The following is a 21,892-nucleotide window of genomic DNA, read 5'->3' on the forward strand; positions in this document are numbered from 1 at the left end:
CCCCGCTCCGGCCGCTGATTGGCTGAGCGGACTGTCAATTATCCCGCCGGCCGGCGGTGATTGGTTACGTTACCGCCCCCTCACGGGATTGCGTCACTTCCGCAGTACCGGTTTAAAATGGGGGCGGATGAGTTTCTTCAGGGAGTGTGTGTCCTTCAGGTCAGTGACCAGCGGCTCAGGGCTGGCGGCTCCATTTACACAGGAAAGAGGGTGTCTGTTCTCCCCGTGTCTGCGTGGGTTTCCTCCCACAGTCTGAAAGACATGCTGGTTCGGTGGATTGGCCATGCTAAATTGTCCCTTAGTAACAGGGGGCCTAGTAGGGTAAATGCATGGGGGCGATGGGGCCTGGGGCTTAGGTGGGATTGTGGTCGGGTACAGACTTGATGGGCCGAAAGGCCTCCTTCTGCACTGTAGGGATTTTATGAAATTACAATTTTTACCAACTGAAAGTCTGTCTGAAATCGATTGTTAAACATTGGAAATGTAGTGTGTAAATGTTGGTTTAGAATCTACAGTGTGGGAGGAGGCCATTTGGCTCATTGCGTCTGCACCAGCAATAATCCCACCCAGTTCCTATTCCTGTAACCCCATGTATTTACCCTCCAGATACTGACAGAATATCTTACTGAAGCCCTTTCTTCCCCCCCATCCCCTTAATCCCACACATTTCCCATGGTTAATCCATCCAGCATACATTCCTTTGGACACTAAGGGGCAATTTAGCATGGTCAGTCCACCTAATCTGTACATTTTTGGACTGTGGGAGGAAACCCATGCAGACAAGAGGAGAATGTGCAAACTCCACACAGTCACCTGAGGCCAGAATCAAACATGGGTCCCTGATGCTGTGAGGCAGTAGTGCTAACCACTGCCAATGTTGTAAGGTGGTTACCATGGTAATTACTGAACATTCTTCAGTGATTGGAAATTAAAATCCTGGCACTTTGTGAATTTTATTTTTCAGTTATAGCCTGTTACAGCTGAATGATTGAAGCTGAAGAAATCTTTTTTTTTTCTCGAGGGTTGTGACTTTGTGAAATTTTCTCCTCGGATGGGATAGCTTGATCTTGGTTTCAGATAAAGCTCGGCACAACATCGTGGGCCGAAGGGCCTGTTCTGTGCTGTACTGTTCTATGGAAGCAGGGTCACTAAATATTTTTAGGGCTGATTACCAAGGTGTTGAGTGAGGCCACAAGCAGACCAGCCATAATTACTGAATGGTGGAGCAGCTTGAGGGACTGAATGGCCTACTCCTGCTGTTAGTTTGTATCTCACTCATGCTCTCTAACTTGTTTTGCTTTGGTATCTGAGCACAGGTGGAGTTCAAGCAGCTCCTATCATTTGGAATGCCCTTGGGTAAAACATTCTACAATGGTGTTAGTGTTAATGGTCAAGGAAATAGGTGCAAGATTTAACCCTTCAAACCTGCTCTGTCATTCAAAAAGATCATGGTTGTTCATCTGTCTCAGATGTTGATCTTTTGTAAATATATCGAATGGATAAATCCACAGCTCTTGTGGTAATAAATCCCAAATAACGCTCTGAATTACACACTTTGTTCTGTTCTAAATTACCAACTCTTTGTTCAGAGACTGCAATCGCTATACTCCCAGCACCACCCTGTCAAACCCTTGAAGAATTTTGTTATTTTTATAGGCTTAGTTTATTCAATGTCTCCTCGTATGACAATTCCCCCTCCCCAAGAATCAGTCTAGTGAACTCTTCAATGCACCCCCTCTAAAGCAAGTATTTCCTTTCTTGGGATATTTTCTATTAAAAACGCTCTGTAATTGCAGCCTGTTCCAGCTGACCAAAACTATATACAGTATTCCAGGCATGATCACTAATGCCCTATACAATTGCTTGCTGTACCTGCATGCTAACTTTGTGATTTTGATTACAAGGATACAGAGGTTCCTTCAGTCTAAATACCAACATTTCTCAGTCTCTCTCACCATTGGAAAAAGTGCTACTTTTCTATTTTTTCAACTAAATTGAGATAGCCACATTCTTTGATCTTCAGTGTTCTTGCCCATTCACTTAACCTGTTTCTAAAACAAAATAAAACATCAAGTTGCAAACCATTTCAAGGAGAAATTTAAGCCATAGATTGAAAATCAGGCTTAGACTCTGTCAACATTGAGGTCTGGATCAATGAGGTATTTCTTTCGATACCAATCAAGTAAACGAACTCAAATTAACTTAGGGACAAAGTAAAAGGGGCGGCTCCCCAAAAGGAAGGGGGGAACAGCCCGAACCAAAAACAAAGTCGAAAGGAAACTTAAAACGTCAAACCAAAAGGTGATTATCGGGGTCGGTAATACACCCCAGCCCCTGCGGTCGCGGAAGGCGTCAACCGCGCCCGTGGACACCGCATGCTCCCTCTCCAGAAACACCTGGCCGCGAATGTAGCTGCGGTAGAGGGGCAGACAGTCGGGATGGACGGCCCCGTCGATCGCCCGCTGCCTGGACCTATTGATGGCGTGTCTCGCCAGGCCCAGGAGCAGGTTCACGAGGAGGTCGGCATCCCGACCCGCCCCTCTCCGCACCAGGTGCCCGTAGATCAGGAGCGTGGGACTGAAGTGCAAACAAAACATCAGTAAAAGGTGTTTGAGGAAACCAAAATGGGTGTGCAGCCTAAAACACAGAACGTAGACATGGTCCACGGACTCCACGAGGCCACAGAAAGGGCAGTCTCGGGAGCCCGTGTACCGGAAAAACCTACGGTTGCACGGCACTGCTGCATGCAGCACCCTCCACCCCAGGTCCCCGAGATAATTGGGGGAGATCCCTCCGTAGAGGGACCTCCACTGGGGACCTCCACCGCCCGGCGGCAACAAGGCCCGCCAAGGTGTATCCGGGCGACGGGAATGCCCTCCGTGCCCTTTTCCACCGCGCGGAGGCGTTTCCTGTACGGGCTGCAATACCCCCATCCCAGCAGAGAGTGGTGAGGTCACCCCTTTGCCCCAAGCCCACCCAACCCCCAGGACCCTTGAGGGACCATCCACGGCAGCCTGGCAGCAGCAGCAGAGGGGGAATGGCCACTGGGGCTACTTCCCCTCGAGGCCCAAAGTGTCAGGTTAGGGGGGGTCAGTGCCTGTGGGCAGTGCATTGTTGGTACTGCCAAGATGCATGGCCTGAAGGGAATTAAGAAGGGTGTCTGAGGGGGGGGAGGAACTGAGGGGGTTTGGGGGGGGTCTGAGGAGGGGAGGAACTGAGTGGGGGATCGTATAAATCTCATACTTGTGTGGTGTGGGGGTGGAGAATTCCTCTCATTGCTGAGAAGTTGATGGTGCTTCTTCGACCCTTGGGGTCCCAACACGCCAGCTCCTCGCTTGTGAGGACTGTATGGAAGCCCGCCCGGATCTCGCTGGGGAGGCGGATGAAAAGCGGGTGCTGATTTGATTTGGTTTATTATTGTCACATGTATTAACATATAGTGAAAAGTATTGTTTCTTGTGCGCTATACAGATGAAGTATACTGTTCATAGAGAAGGAAAGGAGAGAGTGCAGAATGTAGTGTTACAGTCATAGCTAGGGTCTAGAGAAAGATCAACTTAGTGCGAGGGAGGTCCATTCAAAAATCTGATGGCAGCAGGGAAGAAGCTGTTCTTAAGGCGGTTGGTACGTGACATTGGACATTTGTATCTTTTTCCTGACAGAAGGAGGTGGAACAGAGAATGTTTGGGGTCCTTGATTATGCTGGCTGCTTTTCCGAGGCAGCGGGAAGTGGGGCTTCAAGCCCGCTTATTATACTTAAAATATTGAATTTGAATATGCATCGGGCGATCAGGGTTGGGTGGGTTAGTTGGGAGCTTCACAGTGGGTTTGGCACCTGACACAAAACCCGTTTTTTGTGCTGTGCCCGATTCTCCGGAGCATCGCGATTTGGAGCTAGCAGGCCCGGAGTATCATAGAACATAGAACATAGAAAGCCACAGCACAAACAGGCCCTTCGGCCCACAAGTTGCGCCGATCACATCCCCACCTCTAGGCCTATCTATAGCCCTCAATCCCATTAAATCCCATGTACTCATCCAGAAGTCTCTTAAAAGACCCCAACGAGTTTGCCTCCACCACCACCGACGTCAGCCGATTCCACTCACCCACCACCCTCTGAGTGAAAAACTTACCCCTGACATCTCCTCTGTACCTACCCCCCAGCACCTTAAACCTGTGTCCTCTCGTAGCAACCATTTCAGCCCTTGGAAATAGCCTCTGGGAGTCTACCCTATCCAGACCTCTCAACATCTTGTAAACCTCTATCAGGTCACCTCTCATCCTTCGTCTCTCCAGGGAGAAGAGACCAAGCTCCCTCAACCTATCCTCATAAGGCATGCCCCCCAATCCAGGCAACATCCTTGTAAATCTCCTCTGCACCCTTTCAATGGCTTCAACATCTTTCCTGTAATGAGGTGACCAGAACTGCGCGCAGTACTCCAAGTGGGGTCTAACCAGGGTCCTATAAAGCTGCAGCATTATCTCCCGACTCCTAAACTCAATCCCTCGATTAATGAAGGCCAGTACGCCGTACGCCTTCTTGACCGCATCCTCCACTTGCGAGGCCGATTTAAGAGTCCTATGGACCCGGACCCCAAGGTCCTTCTGATCCTCTACACTGCTAAGAATGGTACCCTTCATATTATACTGCTGCTTCATCCCATTGGATCTGCCAAAATGGATCACTACACACTTATCCGGGTTGAAGTCCATCTGCCACTTCTCCGCCCAGTCTTGCATTCTATCTATGTCTCGCTGCAACTTCTGACATCCCTCCAAACTATCCACAACACCACCTACCTTGGTGTCGTCAGCAAACTTACCAACCCATCCCTCCACTTCCTCATCCAGGTCATTTATGAAAATGACAAACAGCAAGGGTCCCAGAACAGATCCCTGGGGCACTCCACTGGTCACTGACCTCCATGCAGAGAAAGACCCCTCCACAGCCACTCTCTGCCTTCTGCAGGCAAGCCAGTTCTGGATCCACAAGGCAACAGCCCCTTGGATCCCATGCCCTCTCACTTTCTCAAGAAGTCTTGCATGGGGGACCTTATCGAACGCCTTGCTGAAGTCCATATAGACCACATCCACCGCTCTTCCTTCGTCAATGTGTTTGGTCACATTTTCAAAGAACTCAACCAGGCTCGTAAGGCACGACCTGCCCTTGACAAAGCCGTGCTGACTACTTTTGATCATACTAAACTTCTCTAGATGATCATAAATCCTGTCTCTCAGGATCCTCTCCATCAACTTACCAACCACTGAGGTTAGACTCACCGGTCGGTAATTTCCCGGGCTGTCCCTGTTCCCTTTCTTGAATATAGGGACCACATCTGCAATCCTCCAATCCTCCGGAACCTCTCCCGTCTCCATCGACGATGCAAAGATCATCGCCAAAGGCTCCGCAATCTCCTCCCTCGCCTCCCACAGTAACCTGGGGTACATCCCATCCGGTCCCGGCGACTTACCAACCTTGATGCCATTCAATAGTTCCAACACATCCTCTTTCTTTATGTCCACATGCTCGATCCTTTCTGTCCACCGCAAACCAGCAGTACAACCACCCAGATCCCTTTCCACCGTGAATACCGAGGTAAAGTATTCATTAAGCAGCTCCGCCATTTCTAACGGTTCCGCACAAACTTTTCCCCCTTCACCTTTTAAGGGTCCTATGCCTTCACATCTCATCCTTTTACTCTTGACATATTTGTAGAAAGCCTTGGGATTCTCCTTAATCTTACCCGCCAAGGCCTTCTCATGACCCCTTCTCGCTCTCCTAATTTCCTTCTTAAGCTCCTTCCTACATCCCGTATACTCCTCTAAATCCTTAACACCTCCTAGCTCTCTGAACCTTCTGTACGCCTCTCTTTTCTTATTCACCAGGTTCATCACAACCTTCGTGCACCACGGTTCCCGTACCCTACCAACACCCCCCTGTCTCATCGGAACGTTGTCATGCAGAGCTCCAGACAAACATTCCTTGAAAATCCTCCACTTTCCTTCGGTACTTTTCCCCAAGAATGCCTCCTTCCAATTTACCCGTCTAATTTCCTCCCTGATGACACTGTATTTCCCTTTACTCCAGAGAAACACTTTCCTAGCCTGCCTGATCCTATCTCTTTCCAATGCTATCGTGAAGGAGATAGAATTATGATCGCTATCCCCAAGATGCTCACCCACTGAGAGATCCTCCACCTGTCCAGGTTCATTAGCCAGCACCAGATCAAGTACAGCCTCTCCTCTAGTAGGCTTATCCACATACTGTGTCAGGAAACTCTCCTGGACACACCTAACAAACTCCTCTCCATCCAAACCCCTAGCCCTAGGGATATTCCAATCTATGTTTGGGAAATTAAAATCTCCCATCACGACAACTCTGTTATTCCTACATCTCTCCAGGATCTGTTTCCCCATCTGCTCCTCAACATCTCTGTTACTATTGGGCGGCCTATAGAAAACACCCAGCAACGTTACCGACCCCTTCCTGTTCCTCACCTCCACCCACAGAGACTCCGTAGTCAATCCCTCCACGGCGTCCACCTTCTCTACAGCCGTGACACTATCCCTGATCAACAGTGCCACTCCCCCCCCCTCTCTTGCCTCCCTCCCTGTCCTTCCTGAAACATCTAAAACCCGGCACCTGAAGCACCCAGTCCTGTCCCTGAGACATCCAAGTCTCCGTAATGGCCACCACATCACAATTCGAAGCAGCAATCCACGCTCTAAGCTCATCCACTTTATTCACTACACTCCTGGCATTAAAATAGACACATCTCAGACCTTCAGCCTGAGCACTTCCCTTCTCCATCACTCGTCTAACCTCCCTCTTACCCTGTTTACATTCCTTATCTATTTGCGAGCTAACCTCCTCGCTCTCAGTCCCCTCATTTCGATTCCCTCCCCCCAACCTTTCTAGTTTAAAGTCTCTCCAGTAGCCTTAGCCAACCTTCCCGCCAGGATATTGGTCCCCCTGGGATTCAAGTGCCACCCGTCTTTTTTAAACAGGTCACACCTGCCCCTAAAGAGGTCCCAATGATCCAAGTACCCAAATCCTTGTCCCTTGCTCCAGTCCCTCAGCCACGCATTCATTCTCCACCGATTCCTGTTCTCACTCTCCCGCGGCACAGGCAGCAATCCCGAGATTACTACCTTTGCATTCCTCTTTCTCAGCTGTCTACCTAACTCCCTATATTCTCTTTTCATGACCCCTTCCCTCTTCCTACCTATGTCAGCAGTACCTATATGCATCACGACCTTCGGCTCCTCTCCCTCTCCCTTCAGGATTTCTGGGACTCGACCAGAGACATCCCGGACCCCTGCACCAGGGAGGCAAACCACCATCCGAGAGTCCCGTCTGTGTCCGCAAAAACGCCTATCTGACCCCCTCACCGTAGAGTCCCCAATTAGCACTACCCTCCTTTCCTTACCCTTTTGCACTACTGGGCCAGGCTCAGCTCCAGAGACACTGCCACCGCTGCTTCCCCCAGGTGGGCTGTCCACCCCATTAGTACTCAGACAGGAGTACTTATTATTAAGGGGCACATCCACCGGGGTGCTCACCATCAACTGAGCTTTCTCCTTCCTCACTGTTACCCAGTTACCCTCCTCCCGTGGTCCCGGTGTGACCACCTGCCGATAGCTCCTGTCAATGACCTCCTCACTATCCCTAACCCGGCGAAGGTCCTCGAGCTGCAATTCCAGTTCCCTAACATGTTCCCTTAGGAACCGCAGCTCAACACACCCAGCACAGATATGGTCGTCCGGGAGGCTAGGAGCCTCCAGGACCTCTCACATCCTACATTGGGAACAACATACTGGCCTCACACTCATAATTGCCCCTTTAAACACACAGGGAAAAAAAAGTGAATGAAAATTTTAAACTTACCTTTCCTCCTCCTGTTTTCTCCAAAGCCCTGCTCTCACTGGGTCTTTTTTTTAGGTTAGAGGAGGAGGGAGGGTGGGATACTCTACAAGTGTAGAGTATCGGGATTCCTCTCTGTTCCAATTTATTGGGGAAAAAAAATCTCTCTCTCCCAGACCTCCCTGCGCGACCACTTCCGGGTTTAGATATTTTTAAAGAAAAAACCCGCGAAAAAGTAAGTTAAAAATAACAGCGCTTACCCGCAGCACTCCTCTCGCGAATCTCTCCCTCTCTGCTGCACTTCCAAGACGCAATGAGGCCGATTCACTGAGGTGAGTAACTTTTTTTAAAAAAAAAATCTCTCTCTCCCAGACCTCCCTGCGCGACCACTTCCGGGTTTAGATATTTTTAAAGAAAAAACCCGCGAAAAAGTAAGTTAAAAATAACAGCGCTTACCCGCAGCACTCCTCTCGCGAATCTCTCCCTCTCTGCTGCACTTCCAAGACGCAATGAGGCCGATTCACTGAGGTGAGTAACTTTTTTTTAAAAAAAATCTCTCTCTCCCAGACCTCCCTGCGCGACCACTTATCCTCCCCAACTTATCCACTTTTCATTTCTATCCCATTAAAAACAAACACAGAAGTGTTTTGTTTGCTTTACTTTATGGCCTTAATGATCGTGTTATGTTTAACAATGAAATGCGATTCTGCATTCACTCTAGGTTAAAGTTAAAGTTCATTTATTTATTAGTCACAAGTAAGGCTTACATTAACATTGCAATGAAGTTACTGTGAAATTCCCCTAGTCTCCACACCTGGCGCTGGTGCGGGTCAATGTGCCTAACCAGCATGTCTTTCAGGCTGTGGGAGGAAACTGGAGCACCTGGAGGAAACCCACGCAGACATGGGGAGAACATGCAAACTCCACACAGACAGTGACCCAAGCCAGGAATCAAACCCGGGTCCCTGGCACTGTGAGGCAGCAGTGCTAACCACTGTGCCGCCTACATTTCTATCCCCTTAATAAAACCTGAATTGATGTAGCACCTTTCATGTCCTCGGGACGTTCCAAAATGCTTTCCAAGCTCTTTTGCTGGAAAATTTAAGTACAGTAGATGACTAATAGTAATTTTACATTAGTCTTGCTTTGAATTGGGCTGGTGAATGGCAGTTAGTGCCCAGTACAAGTGTCAAGTATTGTAGATACTCAATGATGGGGATGGGTAACTGGGGATTTTGTTTATTTTAGCAATATTCCTTGACATATAATCCTCTCCGCTACAAATTTTTAAAGCATATCTCCACCCCCCATTCTTTTAGGCTTATGTTCGAGGTTATTTGGTGAGAAAAAAGTTCCAACGTTTGCGCCAAGATTATGAAAGTATTGTAAAAGAAATCGAGGAAGGTGTGGACTTGTTGGAATGGGATGGCAAGCAACTACTGAGGCCCAAATTTAAGAACCAGGTATGTTTCACCGGACAACAGTGTGTGTTTATTTTTGAAGCATCTTGTTTGTCGCACTGTCTGATACAAATTTTAAGACACAAAACCACTCTTGCATTGTCCAGGAAAAATTCTCCAGAAATATAAATACTGGAGCCTTTTCACAGAGTAATTCAGAATTCTGATCCTCACTCTGAATAGCAATTAACCATTAAATTTACTGAGTGTGTACTCAATATCAAATAGTCTTTGTGATATTAAATGGGCATGATGTAGAGGTGCCGGTGTTGGACTGGGGTGGGCACAGTAAGAAGTCTCACAACACCAGGTTAAAGTCCAACAGATTTATTTGGTAGCACAAGCTTTCGGAGTGTCGCTTCTTCTTCAGGAGTTGTGTTCACAAGCACGACATATATAGACACAAACTCAATTTACAAGATAATGGCTGGAATGCGAGTCTTTACAGGTAATCAAGTCTTAAAGGTACAGACAATGTGAGTGGAGAGAGGGTTAAGCACCTGTGAAATAGCAGGAAGTAGTTAGTATATATTTTTTTATTCATTCATGGGACATGGGTGAGCTTGGCTGGACAGCATTTATTGCCCATCCCTAGTTGCCCGAGGACAGTTGAGAGTCAACCACATTGCTGTGGCTCTGGAGTCACATGTAGGCCAGACCAGGTAAGGATGACAGATTTCCTTCCCTAAAGGATCTTAGTGAACCAGATGGGATTTTCTGACAATCGTCAATGGTTTCATGGTCATCAGCGAATTCTTAATTTCAGATTTTTGAAAAAATTCAAATTCCACCATCTGCTGTGGCAGGATTCGAACCCAGGTGCCCAGAACATTAGCTGAGTTTCTGGATTAATAGTCCAGCAATAATACCACTAGGCCACTGCCGCTCCGATGAGTTACTGTACTGTACTACTGTGATGCCATTGGTTTACACACCTTCGCTCAGTTCGCAAACATGACCCCAGCCTTCCTGTTGCCATTTTAATTTAACACCTTGCTCCCATGCCCACATGTCTGTCCTTGGCCTGCTGCAGTGTTCCAATGAAGCTCAACAGAAGAGGGGCAGTATCTCATCTTCTGATTAGACACATTACAGCCCTCAGGACTCAACATTGAGTTCAACAACTTTAGACTGTGATCTTCTCCTCCATCTTAAACCGTTTTTAATAAAAATCCATTCATGTATTGTCTCAATGCAAAAATCCTCCCACTCCCACGCCAGGCCATCTGTTCCTTGTTCTTAAGGTTGCTACGTCTTGTTGCAATCTCTCACAGCACACTTTAATATACAACACATTTCCCCCTCTCTTTAATTCTGATGAAGAGTCAAATGGACTCGAAACATTGGGGCGAATTTTCCTATTCCGCCTGCCATTAAAAATCGGAGCGGGAAAGGGGCGGAGCATGAAAAGGTCCATTGACCTCGGGCAGGATTTTCCGGTTTCGGGGCGAGCGCGGCTGGAAAATCCTGCCGACTAACTCTGTTTTCTCTCACTACAGATACTGCCAGACCTGTTGAATTTTTCCAGCATTCCTTTGTTCTTATTTTCAAAACACCTTTTGTGTCCTGGAGATGTCCTAAGACTTAGTCAGTTAATTATTTTTGAAATATAATCAATTTTATAGACATAAGAGTACATCAAAAGTTAACGTGAAATAATGGACTATTGTCTTGTGTGTGTTAGTGTCCCTCTTTCTCTCACTCTGTGTTAGTGAGGGATTGTTGCACTGGCTGGTGATGTCCTTCCCATCAGAACTTGTACCGAGACACTGTCTGCCCTATTGGGTAGATGTAAAAGATTCCTTAGCATCTTTTAAACATGAGTAAGTGATTTCACCTAGTATTCTGGATAACATTCATTAATCATCACACTCTCTCCAGTTATTTATCTCTTTGATGTTTGTTAGACTGGCTGTGTACAAGTTGGCTCTGGTGTGCCTTGCATGACAATGATGGCTGCACTCAAAAAATACCTCATTGGCTGTGATTTGCTTTGGGACTTCCTTGTGAATGGAGCTCTAATACATTTTCTTTCCTCCTCTCCTCTTAATGACTTTCTGACCTAACTAAAAAGAATTGAGTGCACCCACCGTTATCCGCTGTAATCTTCTCCAGTCACCTATTTGACTGTTGTAAGAACTGTTTTTGTTTCTTTCATAAGAATATAAGAAATAGGAGCAGGAGTAGGCCATCTAGCCCCTCGAGCCTGCCCATTCAATAAGATCATGGCTGATCTGATAGTGGTTTAGTTCCACTTACCCGCCCGCTCCCCATAACTCTTAATTCCCTTATTGATCAGAAATCTATCCACCTGTGACTTAAACATATTTAACGAGGTAGCCAATATCAACCCCTATCCCTGTTCTCCTGAGAACAGTTTTCCTTTAAGTCAGTAGAAATATTTTTGTTTGAATCTGATTTATCCTTGCCAATGACCAAAGAACAAAGAACAATACAGCACAGGAACAGGCCCTTCGGCCCTCCAAGCCCGTGCCGCTCCCTGGTCCAAACTAGACCATTCTTTTGTATCCCTCCATTCCCACTCCGTTCATATGGCTGTCTAGATAAGTCTTAAACGTTCCCAGTGTGTCCGCCTCCACCACCTTGCCTGGCAGCGCATTCCGGGCCCCCACCACCCTCTGTGTAAAATATGTCCTTCTGATATCAGTGTTAAACCTCCCCCCCTTCACCTTGAACCTATGACCCCTCGTGAACGTCACCACCGACCTGGGGAAAAGCTTCCCACCGTTCACCCTATCTATGTCTTTCATAATTTTATACACCTCTATTAAGTCTCCCCTCATCCTCCGTCTTTCCAGGGAGAACACTCCCAGTTTACCCAATCTCTCCTCATAACTAAGCCCCTCCATACCAGGCAACATCCTGGTAAACCTCCTCTGTACTCTCTCCAAAGCCTCCACGTCCTTCTGGTAGTGTGGCGACCAGAACTGGACGCAGTATTCCAAATGCGGCCAAACCAACGTTCTATACATCTGCAACATCAGACCAGTTAGTCATTTTGGCTTTCTTTTGCTATGTGTCTCTGTTTCAACTCCAGGAGCAATTGAAATTGCACATTTTTGGCACAGGGTTATTTTGGAGGTATTCTGATTTTCAATTTTGGGGGCGGGGAGGGGGGGGTAGCCCAGTCAGCCTCATTCAAGTCCTTGTCGTAGGCTAAAATTCTCCAGTCTCGCACACCCTGCTAGCGAGAACAGAGAATTTGCCAAATCTCCATTTATAGTAGCGGGACTGGAGAATCCCAGCCACAGACGAGGTTAGAGAACTCCGATCATAATTGCTAAGCAATGACTGGTCCCTCTTGTAATCTAAGTTTAAAGTTTATTTTATTAGTCACAAGTAGGCTTACATTAACACGGCAATGAAGTTACTGTGAAATTCCCCTAGTCGCTACAATCCGGCACCTGTTCGGGTCAATGTGCCTAACCAGCACGTCTCTCAAACTGTGGGAGGAAACCCACGCAGGCACGGGGAGAACGTGCAAACTCCACACAGACAGTGACCCAAGCTGGGACTCAAACCCGGTTCCCTGGCGCTGTGAGGCAGCAGGGCAAACCACTGTGCCACCGTGCCACTGATTGCATATTGAGGTTATCCTCCTTCTGTCATGATGCTATTTCTATTAAAACTAATGTTCACTTTCTCTAAACATCTTAATCTATTTCGTGCATAACCGTATAAGCCTACCATGTCAGAATCTTGTAGCTGGATTCATGCCTGTAGTTCTCCATTTTACCTATTGGCTACTTGTCCTTTACATTTTCCAGTTGTTGCTTCTCTTGCTTCTGCTGATCTACCATTTTTGATTCATGTCAAAAAATGTCCCAAATCTGCGCCTCCAACTTTTTGCCCTTTTCTCTCTTGCTGCCATCTCTTTTAAGAATTTAATTTGCTCTTCTCCAACCTTGATCACTTTAAATCTCCCATTGCTCTATTTATTCTCTTTCCTGCCAAAATAAGGTTTGTAACTTTATAGTTTTTCACTCATTGTTATTTTAGATTTTTTTTTACAAGCATCGAAACAATGGTCTTATGTGTTTAGGTGTTGTTTTAACATTCTTGAATTCAAGACCAAGGGTTGACTTGGTATGCTTCCCAAAGCCATTGCTGACAGCATGCAATTCCCATGATGCTGCAGTGTGTGTAGTATCAAGACTGCTTCATTGTGCATCAGTAGGTTTTCAGTTCAAGAACTTGGTTTGTCTTTTGTCTAACTCTATCAGTAATTGAGATTGTTTTTCAAAATTTATTCAAAGCCAACTGGAGCATGAATATTAGAGCCGTTTTGTGGGGTAGATTTTCCTGTCACACTAATTGACTAATCACTAAACATTTTTGTTTACTTAGCAGCCTGATGGGTAAATTGCTAAGGATTATTCTAGCATTTCTTGCTTTACACAGAATTTGATACCATGATTGTTCCTAATTTATGTAGCTGTGTATGTATGTAGCTGCCACATGCTGTCTCCTCAGATAGTGAAGCAGTAGGTGCCCGCATGCAGCAAGATCTGGACAGCATTCAGGCTTGGGCTAATGTGGTACAAATGTTACTTCAAGAATTAGCAGCCACCTTGCTTTCTTTTCTACAAGGGCTTCAATCAAGAATTTGCTTTGACGAGATTTGTTTTCTTTGACAGGATGCAAAAGTGAAAGGCGTGAATGGTGTGAGTAAAAAGAAAACATCTGAAACACTTTGTCATGAAGGCGAAGGAAATGGAATTTGTCCATTATTTGTGAACGATGAACCAGAAAAAGATGGTGCAAGGCAGACATTCTCCACCACAGGAAATATTCGTACATTATCTGAGCAGCTGGAAGTTCCTGGCACTCCACTTGTAGTTCCTGCTTCACCTGAGCCGGCACCAAATAAGATTGAAGGTGTTATTCAACTTCTAGAAATGGAAAAAACATCCCCCGGAAGTGATGATGAGAGGAAAGATTCTGATACCACAATGGACTTTACTGATGTGACATCAGTCTGGAATAGTACATCATTGGAGATTTCATCCAATGTCATCAGTACAGGTAAAGTGCAAGATCCAGTGAGTGATGTGCTAAAGCAAAAGCTCTGTATGGAGTTTGCACATTCTCCCCGTGTCTGCGTGGGTTTCCTCACGGGTGCTCCAGTCGGCCCCCCCCCTCAGTCCAAAGATGTGCAGGTTAGGTTATTGGCCTGGCTAAGTTGCCCCTTAGTGTTCAAAAAATGTGTAGGTTAGGTGGATTAGCCATGGTAAATGTGTGAGGTTATGGGGATAGGGCAGAGTGGAGGGCCTGGGTGGGAAGCTCTCTCGGACAGTCGGTGCCGATACAATGGGCCAGATGGCCTCTTTCTGCACTGTAGGAATTCTATGGCTAACCTTGAAGGAAATCCCTTTGTTTTTATAATGCCTAATAGTTAGAAATGTTTTGAAATGTTAAGTCGTGCAGATACTTAGAATACTCTTTGTTTTGATTGTACATTTAAAATCTCTATAATTATTTACCGAAACATTAGATACTGTGGTGGGTGACGATAGGATTTTGTAAAAAAAAATCAATAAAATGTTTCTCTTCTACCTGCACTCACATTTTGAATGTGTTCCTATTTGGATCTGATTAAATTGTGCTCCCAGAAAATCATTTTCTGTCATGTTGTCTCACAGATTCAATTGCACTTGTTTTGGCTTGCAAACAGATTTTAGTAAATAGTGGATACATTTTCTTAAAATGTGGGTAAACTTACAAAACTGCTCCTCTGACCCACTTACTTTTTAATCCCCATTAAAAATTGTTGGTTTGTGAATTGCAATTAAATATAAGAATTAGTCAATGAAAAATCTCATGATCAGGAATGTTGTTTTTTGAATTCTGCAGAGCGTTTGTGTAAATTACAGAAGAAAGAGATGCCAGCAACACTACAAGGGCTACAGAAGTATAGAAGTAGCCTCGCAATGGAACTCTTGTGGCTGCAACAGGCCATTGCCAGTCGTAAAAATGTAAGTAAGAAGTTGCTGTGTGAAGGACTGCATCTAATCCAAAAGCTGCGTATAGTCTGTCCTCGTGCTATAACCTTATAAACAACTGATTGTGTGCATGTGTGTGATGTTACCTGCTCATAGTGGTGGTCTTATTTTATTTTAACAGTATTTGATGCTGAAACAACGATTGGGTACTCCAGAATGATGGTGCGGTTTCAGAATTACCAGCACTGCATAAACCGTGAGAAGCAGATCTGAACAATCCATGGAACAGTTCTTCATGAAGTTAGTCGGCAATGAACTAGATGCAAGAGGAATGATATTACATGGATCAGTTCTGTGTGTGTGCATGGGGTGAATGCAATGAAATGGAACCTACTAGAAACCATTTCTGGAAAGCATTAGATGAAAAGAATATTAATAACATTAAACTTAATGCATTCCTTGAAGCAGTACTTCAACTTGTATGTTCCAGGGTATGATTCTGTAATGGTTCTGTTAAACATTGAGCCCTGTTTTGTTCTCTGCAAAAAATAATAATCCTTTCAAATTTAGCGTGATAGGTTATTTACTTGTGACTGGTTTCCTGGCCAGTGGTCTAGAACAACTTTCACGAACCTTGGAGTCCAGCCAAGATGCTGCCAACCAGTTCCATCACTCAGCAATTTGTCTGGATGTGTTTAACTGCACTGGCCTGCCGTAGAAAGGAAATACCTGCTGCTCGCTTGAGTTACCTTTCCTCTGTTATCCCAGGGGCTTTATCTTGCCCAAACAGGATGTGGTGCTTTGGGATTAATGCTACAAATAAATAATTTGGGTGGGTATGGGAGCACATTTCAGACTTAATATGCAATGGAAGACAAGTGCCCACAATTTATTTCACAATAAATTCACTCTGATAACAAAGTACATGGAACAGAATAGAAGTGAAATACTGTGGATGCTGGAAATTGGAAAGAAAAATGCTGGAAAAACCTCAGCAGGTGTGGCAGTGTCTGTGGAGAAAGAAACAGAGTTACTGCTTCAACTCTGTATAATTCTTCAGAGCATGGAACAGAAGTCAGGTACTTCCCTCGGCTAGTAGCTAAGCGAAACATTGATTTGTGCTCAAGTCTCTTTTTGTAAAGAAGAAAAGCGAGCATGAGCTTTTCCTTGACTTGTTTAAACAATGACCATGAATTAAAACATGCACTTTTGTGATGTCATGTCACTTTTGATATTGAGAAGTATTTTTGAATTGTGCACTTACAATGCATCAGGAAAATTCACAGTATAAATATATATTTGCAATAAATTTAAATTATCTCTTCACATTGCTGTCCTTGGTTATTTTTTAAATATACCAAAAACTTCTATCTTCTGACTCAAGAATCATAAGAACAAGGAACGGGAGTAGGCCATTCAGCCCCTTGAGCCTGCTCTGCCATTCAATACGATCATGGCTGATCTCATCTCAGCCTCAGCTCCACTTTCCTGCCCAATCGCCATAGCCCTTCAAACCCATTACTAATTAAAAATCTGACCATCTCTTCCTTAAATTTACTCAAGATTCCGACATTAACCGCATTCTGGGATAGTGAATATTACAGACTTATGTCCCTTTGAGAGAAGTAACTTCTCCTCATCTCTGTTTTAAATCTACTACCCCTTATCCTAAAACTATGACCTCTCGTGGTAGATTGCCCCAGAAGAGGAAACATCCTCTCCACGTCTACTTTGTCAATCCCCCTTATCATCTTGTACACCTCAATTAGATCGCCTCTCATTCTTCTAAACTCCAGAGAGTATCAGCCTAACCTTCCCAATCTTTCTTCATAAGACAAACTCCTCATCTCTGGAATCAATCTAGTGAACCTCCTCTGAACCACCTCCAATGCAACCACATCCCTTCTCAAGTAAGGGGACCAAAACTGTGCACAATATTTTAAGTGCGATCTAACTAATGTTTAGCAACATTTCACTACCTTTATATTCTATTCCTTTCGCAATGAATGCCACCATTCCATTTGCTTTCCTTATTACCTGCTCTACCTTCATACTAGTTTTCTGTGACTCATGCACAAGAACACTCCAGTCCCTCTGTACTGAAGCTCTCTGAAGTTTCTCTCCATTTAGATAATAAGTTGCTTTTGTATTTTTCGTACCGAAATGGATCACCTCACACTTATCCACGTTAAACTCCATCTGCCAAATTTTACCCCTTCATTTAACCTATCCACATCCATTTGTAAATTTCTTTCATTATCGCAATTTACTAACCCGTCTATTTTAATGTCATCTGCAAATTTGGCCATCGTATCTACTACCCCTGTATCCAAGTCAGAAACATAGATTGTAAATAGTTGGGGCCCAAGGACTGAACCCTGTGGCAAGCTACTAGTTACATCTTGCCAACCCAAAAAAGACCCATTTATCCTGACTTTCTGTTGGTTAGCCAATCCCATATCCAAGCTATTAGCCAATCTTGTATCCAAGCTAATGCCATGTGAACTAACCTTGTGTATTAACCTTTTGTGTGGCACCTTACCAAATGCCTTCTGGAAGTCCAGATATATGACATCTACAGGATCACCATTATCCACCTTGCTTGTTACATCTTGGAAAACCCGAGCAAATTAGTCAAACATGAGTTACCTTCATAAAACCATGCTGACTCTGATGGATTGCATTTTGACTTTCTGAATGTCCTGTTTTTATTTCCTTTACAATGGATTCTAACAATTTCCCAATGACAAATGTCAAACTAATTAGCCTATAGTTTCCTACATTCTGCCTCCCTCCCTTTTTGAATAAGGGCATTATATTCACATTTTTCCAATCTACTGGAACCATTCCATATCCAAGGAATTTTGGAATATTGTAACCAATGGATCCACTATCTCCAGTGCCACTTCCATTAAGACCCTAGGCCATCAGGACCTTAGGACTTCAATCCCAATAGTTTGCTCAGTACTTTTTCCCGAGTGATGATAAGTTTTTCCCTTTCTATAACCTCTGCATTTTCTGTTACTATTGGTCTGGTACTCATGTCCACCATGAAAACTGAGGCAAAAATTGATTTAGTGTCTCAGCCATTTCTGCATTCCGATTATTAATTCTCTAACTATTCCCTTCCTCTTTATGTATTTACAGAAGCTTTTGCTGTCTGTTTTTGTATTTTAATTTACGGTTGCTCTTTTTATTATTTTTTAGTGACCCTTTGATCTTTAAAAGTTTCCCAATCTTCCAATGTGCCACTGGCCTTTACAATACAGTATGCTTTAGTTTTTGTCTTTATGTTACCTTTAACTTCCTTGCATAGCCATGGAAGTCTTTCCCCCTCTTATCACATTCCTCCTCTCTGGAATATATTTTAGTTGGGAGGACTTGAATAGTTCCTTAAATATCTGCCACTATCAGTAAGGATAGGCAACAACACCTCCTCCACGATCATCCTCAACACCGGTGCCCCACAAGGCTGTGTTGTCAGCCCCCTACTATACTCCTTATACACCTATGACTGCGGCCAAATTCCCCTCCAATTCGATTTTCAAGTTTGCTGATGACACTACCGTAGTGGGTCGGATCTCAAACAATGACGAGACAGTGTACATGAATGAGATAGAGAATCTGGTGAACTGGTGCGGCAACAATAATCTCTCCCTCAATGTCAACAAAATGAAGGAGATTGTCATCGACTTCAGGAAGCGTAAAGGAGAACATGCCCCTGTCTACATCAATGGGTACAAAGTAGAAATAGTCGAGAGCTTCAAGTTTTTAGGTGTCCGGATCACCAACAACCTGTACTGGTCCCCCCACGCCGACACTATAGTTAAGAAAGCCCCACCAACGCCAGCTACGACTCTCACCAACGTTTACAGATGCACCATAGAAAGCATTCTTTCTGATTGTGTCACAGCTTGGTATGGCTCCTGCTCTGCCCAAGACCGCAAGAAACTGCAAAAGGTCGTGAATGTAGCCCAATCGATCATGCAAACCAGCCTTCCATCCATTGACACTGTCTACACTTCCCACTGCCGTGGCAAAGCAGCCAGCATAATTAAGGACCCCACGCACCCCGGACATTCTCTCTTCCACCTTCTTCCGTCGGGAAAAAGATACAAAAATCTGCGGTCACGTACCAACCGACTCAAGAACAGTTTCTGCCCTGCTGCCATTAGACCTTTGAGTGGACCTACCTTGCATTAAGTTGATCTTTCTCTACTCCCCAGCTATGACTGTAACTCAACATTCTGCACTCTCTCCTTCTCTATGAACAGTATGCTTTGTATAGCGTGCAAGAAACAATACTTTTCACTGTAAGAATACATGTGACAATAATAAATCAAATCAAACTATTTTTCAACTGTCCTACCTTGTAGTCTTCCTGCCCAATCCACTAGGGCCAAATCTGTCCTCATGCCAATGTAATTTCCTTTGTTTAAATCCAAAACTCTCGTCTGGGATTCCAGTTTCTCGCCCTAAAACTGAAATTCTAGCTTGCTATGATCACTCTTCTCTCGAGGATCCTTAACTATGAGATCATCTATTTGCCCAACCTCATTACATAATATCAAATCTAGAATAGCCTGCTCCCTGGTTGGTTCCACAACAAACTTAATGTATTAGTGATTGTTTTTTGGAGCAATGAACCCTCCCTCAAGGCTTCTTTTGAAAATTTGAATATTCCAGTCAATATGCATGTTAAAATCATCCATGATTATTGCCTTTCTTACAAGCCTTATCTTTTTCTTGGTTTATACTGTGTGCCACTGCAGAACTACTGTTTGGGGACCTATAGATTACTCCCACCAGGGACTTCTTTCCCTTGCTGTTTCTTATTTCTATCCAGACTGATTCTACCTCTAGGACTCCAGTGCCTGTCATTTCTCATTTACAGCACTGACCTCTTCCTTACTCCACCATTTCCTTTTCCTTCCTGCCTATCCTTCTGAAATACTGAGTACCCTTGAACACTCAATTTCCAAACCTGGTATCACTGAAACCACCTCTCCGTAATCACCATCAAATCATTCCCATTTGTTTCAATTTGCGCTGTTAATTGATTAATCTTATTTCGAATCCTTTGTGCATTAAGATACAAAGTCTTGTTTTATTAGGCAATTTCTTTCCTTTTGTGTAAGTCCTTGCTGCAATATGACTTCCGTATTATCTGTCACTGCCTTTTGTTTTCTGTTGACACTCGAACTCATCACTAACCTGTACTCCTACGTTTTTTACCTTGACTTCCTAATTTTCCGTGTAACTGAACTCTCCTCCCCATTATTTATTTTAAAGCCCTCTCTAATTCCCTCGTTGTACAGTGCGCAAGAACACTGGTCCCAGCACGGCTCAGATGTAGGTCGTCCCAACGGTACAGCCCCCACTTTCCCCAATACTGATGCCAGTGTTCCACGAACCTAAACCCATTCTCCCACACCAGTCACATATTCACCTCCCTAATTTTACATACCATGTGGCAATTTGCATGCAGCTCAGGTAACAATCTAGAGATTATAACCTTGGGAGTTCTGTTCCTTACTTTAGAGCCTAACTCCTCAAACTGCGTACACAGAAACTCCTTCCTCATTCTACCTTTGTCATTGGTATCCATATGGACCACGACCATGGGATCCTTCCCCTTCCACCGCAAGTTCCTCTCCAGTCCAGAGCAGATGTCCCGAACCCTGACATCGGGCAGACAACACAGCCTTCGAGACTCTTGATCCTGGCCACAGAGAACCTGATTATAATATCCCCAACTGGGACTACATTTGCCTTTTCTCTCCCCCACTTGGACAGCTCCCTGAACCACGGTACAATGGTCAGTTTGCTCATCCTCCCTACAGCCCCTGTTTTCGTCAACACAGGGAGCAAGAATCTTGAATCTGTTGGATAAGTAAGGGCTTACAAACTGCCCTAAATTAATCCTCTGCGAATCCTACAGTTTTTGAAAACAAAATAAAAATGAAATATAAACCTGGATCACAGCATTTTGTTGGATTGTAGGTTTGGGTCTATTTCATAGACTACAAACTTTGTTTGCAGTTGGTAATCCAGCTGCTCCATGTTCAATTAAAATTCCAGCGATTGCAACTCCAGCAGCTCTATAAAAATATTTAGCCTCCCACCATCACATCTGTGCCAGCACAGGCCACAAAACTGTTTGATTTGACTTGATTTGATTTATTATTGTCACATGTATTAACATACAGTGAAAAGTATTGTTTCGTGCGTGCTATACAGACAAAGCATACCATTCATAGAGAAGGAAAGGAGAGAGTGCAGAATGTCGTGTTACAGTCATAGCTAGGGTGTAGAGACAGATCAACTTAGTGTGAGGTAAGTCCAATCAAAAGTCTGACAGCAGCAGGGAAGAAGCTGTTCTTGAGTCAGTTGGTACGTGACCTCAGACTTTTGTATCTTTTTCCTGATGGAAGAAGGTGGAGGAGAGAATGTCCGAGGTGCGTAGGGTTCTTAATTATGCTGGCTGCTTTTCCGAGGCAGTGGGAAGTGTAGACAGTCAATGGATGAGAGGCTGGTTTGCATGATGGATTGGGCTACATTCACGACCTTTTGTAGTTTTTTGCCATCTTGGACAGAGCAGGAGC

General features: G+C 44.7%; 1 protein-coding gene across 1 annotated transcript; it reads left to right on the forward strand.

Moving 5' to 3' along the window:
* Positions 1 to 105: 105 nt before the first annotated feature.
* On the forward strand, positions 106 to 16,612 carry iqcc (IQ motif containing C). The gene is made up of 5 exons (XM_078237215.1): positions 106 to 159; positions 9,184 to 9,327; positions 13,983 to 14,370; positions 15,199 to 15,320; positions 15,469 to 16,612. The coding sequence occupies exons 1-5, from the start codon at positions 118 to 120 to the stop codon at positions 15,505 to 15,507; spliced, it is 735 nt and encodes a 244-aa protein (XP_078093341.1). The 5' UTR covers positions 106 to 117; the 3' UTR covers positions 15,508 to 16,612.
* Positions 16,613 to 21,892: the final 5,280 nt, after the last annotated feature.

The sequence above is a fragment of the Mustelus asterias genome, chromosome 21, assembly GCF_964213995.1.
Source record: "Mustelus asterias chromosome 21, sMusAst1.hap1.1, whole genome shotgun sequence".
NCBI classification, from domain to species: domain Eukaryota; kingdom Metazoa; phylum Chordata; class Chondrichthyes; order Carcharhiniformes; family Triakidae; genus Mustelus; species Mustelus asterias.